We start from the raw sequence: 11,674 nt of genomic DNA on the forward strand, positions 1-11,674 counted from the left end.
CTTCGAGTCAATGCAATCAACTGGTTTTCCTTAGATAGATCACATGTTGTTAATTGGCACTATATAAATAAACTGAATTGAATTGAAATGAATCATTGTTCTATTTTAGAGCAGGTTGATGAAAGGAGCAGTCAACACACTAGCTAAATGTGAAGAACAACCAGAGCTTCAGTTTCCTTGTTTGCTAACTGCTAATTGTTGCTCGTTAGACGACAGAAACAGAATCTTTTTGCTTCAGCTTTGGTCTCGCCTAAGAACACCTTTATGAGTTTCTTGAAAAAAATTTTGCTTTTTTGTTTTGTTTTTTTCTTGGTTACTTTAGCTTTCATTTAAATTATCATTAAACTCTTAAAGGAGAAGGAAGGCTTTGCTTATCAGGCTACTTTAGCTGCACCTGTTACTTTTATATGATTATGTCAGAGGAATATCAATAGTATTGACAAAATGCTTTTTTTTAACAGATTTAATTTCTCTGTAAGGCCGTATTTGTTTTGTTTAGAGAACCCGCTGATAATAAAAAGAGACAGGCTGCACTTTCTATAAATTTTTTTGAGGCATGTTGCAGTAGCGATTAAGCAGATGGTAATCAAATGTTTTTGGTAGTGAAGTGAGGGAATTGCTTTTTGCAGACAGTTCAGCAGGTGGTCTTTGGTAAGAAAAAAAAGTTTTTTAAATACATCTTTGTAATTTGGCAAACATCTTGTAAGCCCTGAATGCTATTTTACACTGCAGGCAGGAAAAGCCGAAACAGCGTAGCATTTGCTCTTTAATTAGAATTTGTCACAGTAAACTCCCCTTTTGCTGCGCAGAAATACTTCCCACCCCACCTGTGATCATAAGTGTGGCTGTCACGACTGCAGCTGCTTATTACTGTGTCCCATTGTATATTTGAAAGCTTCAAATGTATTTTGCTTTCTCACTTGGAACACTGTAGGCAGAGAATGATAAGGATGCTCGCTAAATGGTGTAAATATCAGTGTAATTACTCTTCCATAATTGGGCGATTCACCGGTTTAGCATTTCAATGCAGCACAGCAAATACTTTAAAGAGCAGAAACACATTAGAAAATGTGTCTGCTGTTTCCTTTCTGTGTTGAACACTTGACCAACTGACTATGTGAATACTTTCTATACACAGATTTATATAAAAAATAAAAAAAATCATTGACTTCCTTTCTTGGTTTCATCAAGGTTACAAATGATATGCAGCCGATGAGGCCACAGCGTGAGGTACTCCAAAACAGGCAGTTTGTGTGTTTTTCAGCTGTGTTGGTGCAGATAATTATTGAGAGAGATATACGACGGATTTTTCAAGAAGCAGTTCAACAAATCTTTATCGTTCCCCAGCTGTGTGCAACACCTGGTGGAATCATGCTGTGGAAACACTGCAGGAAAACATGCATTTTGTAGGAGGGGGTGAGGAAGGAGGCTTAAAATGGAATAAAATGAAGTGAAAGACAGAGAATAAAAGAGAATATGGGTAAAAAAAGAGGGAATAAATTATTATTAAATTTGCATACTGCCTCAGGATTGCATTAGAGTTAATGAATATTTTGTCCTATAAATTATTCTTTTCTTTTATAAAATAAATTACAATTATTTTCTAATATCTAGCCCAAAGAGAGACAAACCAGTACTACAACAATTTTAAAACTGCATTTAAAGGTGCTAATTGTCCTATTTTTGCTAACTGGCCGAAAAAGACATTTTTTATATCTTTGATCTAGCTGAAATTCCACTTCACAAATAATTATTTTAAGTCATATTACACATATTAATATCAAGTATGGCGGCCTATTGGTATTTCTCTATGAGTTAGGAAAAAAAAGGTGTTCCCAACCAGTTATATGAAAGGTCTCTATAACCAATTTAAATAAGGGCCCTGTATGGGTATGGTTAAGCTGGTATGGTACTAAGAGATATTTAAAAAAGCTTCTAGGGTGAACAAAAAAACAATAGCATAAAAAATCTAAAGGAATCCTATAAAACATTAGTTTAATCTTAGAACAAAATTGAGTAATTTAGTATAGAATATAAACCTTGCTACAAACACATGGATGTGTCAAAAAGAAACTAGGAACCACACTCAAATCAACAAAGGGTTATGATGCAGGTCCAAAGATGTAAGCATCTGAGTAATGTGGTGGTCCAAAGTACTTACTCTTATATTTTATTTACTTAAGTAGTATGCAAATTAAAGTTAGCAAAGAAATGGTTTTCGTTTTTAATTTAATCCAGTTGGACCATTATTAGTTCTACTTGTTTTAATACATTTTAGATACACCAGACACCAAAAATGATCAAATTCCTAAACACAAATGTATAAAAAAATGTCCTTTAGGGATGAGGTTTGACAGATTGTTCCTTCAAACCATTTTCTAATTTCGAAATATTTGTTTTAGTTATCAAATATAACATTCTGAATTCATTCAAATATGTAGATATATATAATAGTATACAAATATTTTTGAATCAGTGAAACTTCTCATACCTGAACCGATCTGCATAAGTTTGTTCAAATACACCATAATGTACTGTGAATGTTGTTCACGTAGTGGACGAAATATTCAATTAAACCAGACAAAACATTTGCCATGTACGCAGGAAGTATTTCACTGTTTAAGATGATCACTCTTTATTTTACCAAAAGATGTATAACTTTATATTAATAACACATAAGTATTTTATGTGCATTTGTTCTAATACCTGTTTTATATACCTTTTTTGAAGATGTCTTTTATTTTTTTTTATCAGAAAATTACTATTATTGACCATGCAGTAATGAAAATACTCTAAACACTTGGAAATAGGGATACATATATAGTCCTTGTTAAAAGAAATATAATCATTTATTATTTTTCCATTAAACTGTACCTTTAATTAATAGAAATTATAGTTAGCAGATGTTAAACTAATTTAAAAAGGTGTTATTTTAATATAAAATCATTCCCATCAATCTCATTTCAATACAGCTGTAACTTGAGATTTCTTTTGTCAACATACAAATGTTTTTCAAATATATGAGTTTTTATAATTTCTGTCAACATTTGTAGATGTTCAGAGGGATGTTAAGCTTGTTTAGTAAAGGCAGGTGTTAAACATTTCAAAGCTCCATAAAGAGTTTGTCTCGTCAAACTTTTCTCCAAGAATCAGCAGCCATTAGCCTCCTCAAACAGATGTCAGGCGCTCGGAAATTTTTTATTTGAGGCTTGCATATCAGAGGCCAGCTGTAGTCAGACAGCAAAGCATTTTTAGCCAGCTGTTACATCAGTCTGTAACATGATAAAAAATAAAGCAGTGGAGGTCAATGTGACCTCTAGAGGAGAAAAAAGCAAACTTCCACTGAAGAACTGAGCTACCTTAACAGTGAGAATATAGTAAACTGATCACAACCAGGGTCTATGATTTTTACAAACTGAACATATAGCGAGTGTCTTACTGGTTCAGATGTTCACTATTTGTTATTTAACAATACCACATATGAATCCAGTTAAACCCCTAATTCACTCTGCAAGACATGCCTGAATTCATTAGAAGTAAAAGCAATTTTCAGGCAGAAAATGTCTTTAACAGAGGTCATTTTGATTAAAAATGCAGAACTTGTATCTGTTAGGAGGGCTGTGCACTCCCTTTTAAAGCATCAAAGCTGCTCCTTTCCAATCATATGGGAGGAAAACATGGCAGAATCTCATGTCGGCAAAGATCGCAGCGCTTTCAAATGAAGGGCACAGCCGTTGTTTTGATTGCAATGGGCCTGAGGACCAACGCAACATCTTCAGTGTGATGAGAGGTGTCCGCAGTGATTTGATGGACTGCCAGAGAAGCTGCTCCTGCGCAACGCTAACTGCATATAGATTCTGGCTAACGGGCTAATTTACAGGCACAGGTAGTTTACAATGTGCTCAGGAATATTCTGCACCACATCCCAAATGTACAGTCTGAGTTGCTTTATTAAAGCCTCCTCTATGAAATTGAACTCTGTGATGTCTTTTAAACATTCCAATTACAATGGTAAAAAATAATAATACTAACAATTTAGAAATATTGCTTAATTTTATCTTCATAAAACAAGTCAGGTTTGATTTATTTTAAGTGATCAGACTAAAATAGAGTAAGTAGAATATATCACTTATTATAAGAAAACAAGAAAACTCACTTATTACAAGAAAAACAAAAATGAAACCCTTGATACTTCACAAATGTTTGTGATAAAAAGCATTTACTAATTGATCATTAGAAAGTGTGACCTACTCCACAATGGCAAAATTTGGTTAAACACATTTATGTCACAATGTCGCTGAAAGACATCAGACAAGATTTCAGGGAAGCAAAGTTTGTGCGTTTATCAAAGACAATTTATATGCCCATTTTAAAACGAATTGCAACTTGTTATTTCTGACTGTAAATTACTCAAAGGTTGAATATAATTCAGATGGTTGCTAGTCATCCTAGAAGTGTGTATCAGGAAATTCAGCCCAAGGTTATAGTGAGCAATTCGCAAAGAAAAAACTGAAAAAATAAGCTTATATAGAGTGCTCATTTAGCTTGTCATTAATGTTCATAAAAGGGCTATTAAAAAAAGAGTAAGCCAGTATGATTGAAGGGATTGAAATGTTGTAGAGGAGAATTATTATAGCATGGTAGAGATATTACATCTAAACAGCACATCTCTATGTTTAGAGAAAAGTGATATAGGCCCACTTCCTGAGTATGTCAATGAGTCAGCGGTAACATCTTATTGTATTGAAGTACTCTAAAAAAAAATCTGAGGTCACCCGTCAAATGGCTAAAACCTTTACAAACTGGATCAGCAACAGAACAAAGATCTCAAACACAGCAGAATAATGAAATTATTAAAAAAGAATCAATTTGTAATGACTTAGTCTAGTCCAGGCCTCGACGGAGATGCGCAAAAAAAAAATCCTCAGAGTAAAACTTTAAAAATTACCTGAGTTTTGGAAGTTCTAAAACCATGAGAGTGACTTAGATGTAAGGGACTTATAAGGGGAGTGGTGGCCTAGTGGTTAGAACAGTGGCTTGTGCTCTGAGAAGGTTGCAAGTACCCGGGTCGATCCCCACAGCCTGCACTATGGGTTCCTGAGCAAGACGCTTAACCCCACACTGCTCACTGGGCACCACACAATGGCTGCCCACTGCTCCCCAATAAGATGAGTGAAATGCAGAGATTAAATTTCCCCAAACTTTAGCCAGAAAATAACTACAGTGAATTTTTGTACAAGTAATCAAACTGGGTTATATGTTTGCTTACAGTAGAAGCCATTCAAAATCACCCTTTCTCAGTCAAACACCAGCCGAAAGGCAGCCTACTGCCCTGCGACTCCCAGCCAAATCTCCTCCAGCTTCCAGCCACTGGCCTTCTCCTGGGCGTGTATTTGTTTTACTCTGACTGCATCCTTTCACTGAATTACAGGGTCTGTCCAGCAGATGATGCTTCTCTTTAGATCTTAATGTCCACATATTGTGACAGAAAGAATATTTTAGTACAAAGGTTGATGTTTAAAAAGGAATTGTAGGAGACCAGCCAAGGGCCCATCAAGGAAAGTGAGGACATTTTGAATGGCTACTACTGTAATAAGCCCAGAATTTTATCAATGACTTTCCATATTTTAGGTTATATTGTTATTATTAGCTTGTAAAGACAAGATAATTGTAATGCTTAAAATAGAAATTGGGGTAATTCAGGTCACAAGTTTAATTTTTAAACTTCTGGATGCATTTCAAAAACCTTCGAGCTACAGAATGTCACCTCAAAGACTGCAAGCAGGAGCTTCCACCTCAGTGTGAAATCATTTTACCGTTGGATAATTTTCTCTGCTTTATGGCATTGAGGATCTGAATTGAACAGAAAAATAGGTTAATAATGAAGGTACCTGTCCCACTTTGGCATTTTCACAAACAAAGGTTTCATAGGGGCTGGCCAGTTCAGGAGGGAACTCGTTGATGTCCAGGACGTGCACTGTGACGGCCACACGGCTGGTCAGAACTGGACTATCTGCAGAGTGAAGCACAAGATAAACAACCTTAGTCTTCTTTTCACAGTACTGACACCAAGTGGATATCTGTTGCACTACTGCTTTATGACTCAGCCAAGCATACAGTTTTATCACTGCTGCAACGGGACGGCTCACTGCTTAAAGATGCTGCAGTCCTCGGATATACAGTCAGTGTCCTTGAAAAGAGGCACTTTAAATCACTTTACACATGCTCCTTTTTTACTGATCATGGAAATAAACCAATATAGTAATCTAAAAAATTTAGGTTTTTAAAAGTTTAGCAAAATATAAAAAATATATTTCTCATATATCTTTTTCATTTTGGTTTGAGCGATGAAATGTGCCATCCACTGTAATTACAGTTTGAAAGCCCCCCTGAGTGAGACTAACTCAAAGTCAGGCTTGTTTGTTACACTGCTGCCTTCCTGCAGGGACACAATGGGGAAATGTTCCCTTCCTGTGAGTGGGAAACTTTATGGATTTAATGTGGGAATGGGCTTTGTTGTGCAGTGGGAGGCTTAGCGTGTGTAGAGGTATGTATTGTGGGTTGCCTAGGTTAGGTGTGTAGGTGGTGGCAGGGCTTGAGAATGGTGCTGTGTAGTCATCTTGAAAGGATTGAAGGAGCAGGCATGGCTTGGATGGCAACCTGCTTCTGACCTTGATGGAAAAAGCAATCTTCCCAGCCTCTCTTTGACAAAGAGCATGGGATTTACTGCTTTGCACTGACCCAGAGACTAACATTTAAGCTCATCCAGCAAAGATACTCTCAATCTTTTATCAAAATTATTTTTATGGGCGCTTCACTTTGGTGATAAGGTTGATAATATTAGACGTTAAACCCTACACTTACAGGTGCTGAAAAGTAAGAATTTCTTCTATCATTCGAAATACTAGTCTATAAAAGTTATGTGATGAGCAGTACATCATTTAGGCCACTTGATGGAGCAATAGCATAGTGGATACATTCCAAACTGGATCTGCTTTTCAACCCAATATACCCTTTGCTCTTTTTATTACATAGAGAATCACAACACGGCTTTCCTGGGAAACGCTTCAAAAAATGTGATAAAGTTGTCTTCTTAAACTGCTTAGCCGTTGCACTTCACTTTTTTTAATTAAATTCATTTTAATGAAACCATCTCATTTTTACAAGCAATCAAGCACGGAAAGATTTGGATATTAATCTCTTAAAAGTGTAACCCCTGACAGAATAAGTAAGAAGACTCACAACTCAAAACTTAATGAGAAGTGTGAAACAAAATTCATTTGCCATAAATAGAGGAGTCAGAGCGCTCTCTAATTGTGTCCTGCTAAGGTTATTATTGCATTTAATAGATCTTCCCACTCATACTCACTCCCTAAACATTGCCTTTCTGTTTAATTGGCAAATAGAAAACTAGTACTGCACTCCATGCACTTCCTAAGAACGCCCTAAAGCAATACCCATTGTGCCTGAGGATGGTTCAACTTACAGTGCTGTCTGCTTGATGCATGACTGCAGTGTTCAGGGTTAACCAGAAACTATTCAAAGTTTATTTTGTGAAAGGTTTCTCAAGTTATTTTCATTTATATATTGTACTTTTTATATCCAAAATTTACAATATTCAATATTTGTGTATAGGAAAATATGAGTGCATAAGCAGAGAAGACTTAGATAATAGTTATTTTAGTACAAAGGTCTAAAATTACTTACTGCTTGTTAAAAAAATATTAAAAAATATGCAGAAGCGTCTGATTCTGCTCCAAGCACTGGTGTTCTGTTTACCTCAGAAACCAAAGTTGGATCTGGGATTGACGTCACCCTCAATATAGTGTGCCTGTTGCAAATTGGAAAAACCGTTGGGATTTGCTAATTATTGTACCAATTGTACCAATAGACTCATTCAGTGACAGTAAAAACAGCTAAGGTGAATAAATAAATATATATATATATGACCACTATTTTCTATATGTATGACCATGTTGGATTTTGTGGATGAGATAAGTAAGGAAAGTCTGCATTTCTAATAACGGTACGACATGTCAGACAGTCAAAATTAAATGTCGAACGTCTTATCTTCCATTTTAATTCCAAAACAGTTGGAACATTAAATAAAGGAATCCAGTGCCAGGGCCTATAACAGCGGCAAAGTGCAAATGGAGCAAAGGTGTAAGCCTAGCAAATTCAGGATAACAGCAAAGTAAGCCAGTAAAGGTCCAGCTAAACAACTTATCTCTCAAAGAAACATGACATTTAGTAAATAAACAATATGTTCTTTCAATTATCATGGGTGTCACTAGTGCATGTTAGAACAAACCCCCAAAACACCAGACGTCATTTAGATGTTTTTAGACTTAATCTGGTCGTTCCATCAAAGTCTTTATTTTGTCCAGAAATAGTTGTTGAAATTTGGTGTTTGGCCAGTCTGATTTTATCCCACTTTAGTGTTACAATTGACTTAAAAAAAAACAACTTTCAACTATCTGAAAATGACCTCTTTTCACATATCACTTTTCAAGCAAATGTAGACCTGTTTGGACATAAATCATGTTGTCTTTTCAATGTCTTTATAACCAAATTTTGCTTGGTGGGAAAGATTATCACAAAAGCTTGGCACCTCCTCCTCATGATGGTCACCACCTTGGTACACATGGCTTATGGATGGGAGGCCATTGTTAAACTAGCCTTTGTTACAAGTTAGCCAACATACACTATATTGCCAAAAGTATTTGCTCACCCATCCAAATTATTGGAATCAGGTGTTCCAATCACTTCCATGGCCACAGGTGTATAAATTCAAGCACCTAGGCATGCAGACTGTTTTTACAAACATTTGTGAAAGAATGGGTCGCTCTCAGGAGCTCAGTGAATTCCAGCGTGGAACTGTGATAGGATGCCACCTGTGCAACAAATCCAGTCGTGAAATTTCCTCGCTCCTAAATATTCCACAGTCAACTGTCAGCTGTATTATAAGAAAATGGAAGTGTTTGGGAACGACAGCAACTCAGCCACGAAGTGGTAGGCCACGTAAACTGACGGAGCGGGGTCAGCGGATGCTGAAGCGCATAGTGCGAAGAGGTCGCCAACTTTCTGCAGAGTCAATCACTACAGACCTCCAAACTTCATGTGGCCTTCAGATTAGCTCAAGAACAGTGCGCAGAGAGCTTCATGGAATGGGTTTCCATGGTCGAGCAGCTGCATCCAAGCCATACATCACCAAGTGCAATGCAAAGCGTCGGATGCGGTCGTGTAAAGCACGCCGCCACTGGACTCTAGAGCAGTGGAGACGCGTTCTCTGGAGTGACGAATCGCGCTTCTCCATCTGGCAATCTGATGGACGGGTCTGGGTTTGGCGGTTGCCAGGAGAACGGTACTTGTCTGACTGCATTGTGCCAAGTGTAAAGTTTGGTGGAGGGGGGATTATGGTGTGGGGTTGTTTTTCAGGAGCTGGGCTTGGCCCCTTAGTTCCAGTGAAAGGAACTCTGAATGCTTCAGCATACCAAGACATTTTGGACAATTCCATGCTCCCAACTTTGTGGGAACAGTTTGGAGCTGGCCCCTTCCTCTTCCAACATGACTGTGCACCAGTGCACAAAGCAAGGTCCATAAAGACATGGATGACAGAGTCTGGTGTGGATGAACTTGACTGGCCTGCACAGAGTCCTGACCTCAACCCGATAGAACACCTTTGGGATGAATTAGAGCGGAGACTGAGAGCCAGGCCTTCTCGTCCAACATCAGTGTGCGACCTCACAAATGCGCTTCTGGAAGAATGGTCAAAAATTCCCATAAACACACTCCTAAACCTTGTGGACAGCCTTCCCAGAAGAGTTGAAGCTGTTCTAGCTGCAAAGGGTGGACCGACGTCATATTGAACCCTATGGATTAGGAACGGGATGTCACTTAAGCTCATATGTGAGTCAAGGCAGGTGAGCAAATACTTTTGGCAATATAGTGTATTTGTGGTGTCCACTCTGGCAATAACAGCTCCCACAAGCGGGGCCACACAAATGTTCAGCAAGAGTGAGGTCAGGGCTGACAGATTCTGTCTTTAGGGTTTTGAGACATGGAATCGCTACTGACTGCAGAATCTAATCTCACTAATTCGCCCTTTGATATTACACCAATTAATGTGAAGTCTTTTTCTATTCAGTAATATCTCAGGCCCACACCATCACTCTGCGTCTGCCAAAAGTTGTGTGGCCGCTGTGAAGAGGAATTACAAAGATACACAAGAATAGACTCAAGCCAAATGACTTGGAATTGAGTCAGACTCGAATCATGAATTTGATGACTTTAGACTTGACAAAGTGTGAAGAGAGTTGCAACTTGACTTGGACTTTCATATCAATAACTTGAGCCTTTTGACTTGACAAGACTTGCTACTTTCCCTAAAATTAAAAGCTTATAAAGAATGTAATCACAATGCTCTGTATCTTTTATTGTGTTTATGTGTGCACAAGGACGAGGCTTGCGGACAGGTAAGCCGGTCAGTTGCTTAGAGCCCTGGTCTCTAGAGGGCCCCCAAGGGCTCACAAATTATGCTCCACAGCAACAACAAGAATGGGCATTTACTTTGCAATTAAATTACACCTTACCAGATGTGAGAGATTTGGAGTCAACAAGTCATCTCCATGCCACGTATTTGTTCTGCCTAGCTACTGAACCAAGTGAATCCAATCTGCACAATTTCATTCTCTGTGCAGACTGGACTCACCTGGTTCAGTGGCCTGGCAAAACAAATACACGACACCGAGATGGCTTGATGGCTTCACATCTTCTATCTCTGCACCATAGTTACAAACCCCCTTGTTGGGCCCACGCCTTCAGTCTGCATCTGATGCTGTTGGCATGATCCTACAAAACCTATGTTGGTAGGCAAGGTGGTAAATGCCAGTGTCCATACGTTAACAGTTAGGTCTTGATGAATGTTAAAGAAGATGCAGAATTGTTAGCAGGTTAGCTAGCAGGAAGTTGTGTTCCACTCTTTAGTCTCCATGTGCAGACAACAACTAATATTAGTATAAAGAGCAAAAACAATAAGAAAATACAATACAATACAATACAATACAATACAATAACAAAATTACATATTGTGCATAAAAAATATGCATAATGATGAATTGATGATGAGATAAAATTCATTGTGCTCAGTGGGGGAAATTTGTATTGGGCTTTTCACATGATAAATGAAATAAAACATGAACATTTAAATATAATACATGTGAAATTAATGTGTGCCATTATTTTTGGATTGACTTATGTTTCCCTCTCATTAGGCATTGCACTATAATTTATAATATTTTAAGCCCTCTAAATGTTCTTTGTAACAGTAGCGTAAAAGTTGTTGTAGAAGAAAATGCTGTGCACATACAGTACATTATCATGCCATTAAATATTCTCATTTGTCCTGTTGTTGTTTTTTTTTTCTTCTCTTTCTTTTTCTTCTCTATCAGCAGGTAGTCCACCAGATCGGGGCAGAGAAGGTGGGAGGCTGAGTATACACCTGGAGGCTAACTGGGAAGATCTGACACTGGGCAATGTGGGGGGTAAGGTCAACTGTGGAAACTATGTGAGAAGAATGAATGAAGAATGATTTATCAATTTTTTCAAGGGCTAAATTAAAAAAAAGATTTTTCACACTGTAAAAAATCCAAAACTAGATAAGTCAATTTTTCTT

At 37.6% G+C, this 11,674-nt stretch overlaps 1 protein-coding gene across 1 annotated transcript in view; it reads right to left on the reverse strand.

Moving 5' to 3' along the window:
* LOC107096317 (cadherin-12-like) overlaps window positions 1-11,674 on the reverse strand; it is a 205,181-nt gene that overhangs the window by 16,459 nt on the left and 177,048 nt on the right. The window contains exon 9 of the mRNA XM_015392921.1: window positions 5,892-6,013. Coding sequence (XP_015248407.1) covers window positions 5,892-6,013 — 122 coding nt within the window. The remainder of the gene's footprint in view (window positions 1-5,891; window positions 6,014-11,674) is intronic.

The sequence above is a fragment of the Cyprinodon variegatus genome, unplaced genomic scaffold, assembly GCF_000732505.1.
Source record: "Cyprinodon variegatus isolate N-32 unplaced genomic scaffold, C_variegatus-1.0 Scaffold614, whole genome shotgun sequence".
NCBI classification, from domain to species: domain Eukaryota; kingdom Metazoa; phylum Chordata; class Actinopteri; order Cyprinodontiformes; family Cyprinodontidae; genus Cyprinodon; species Cyprinodon variegatus.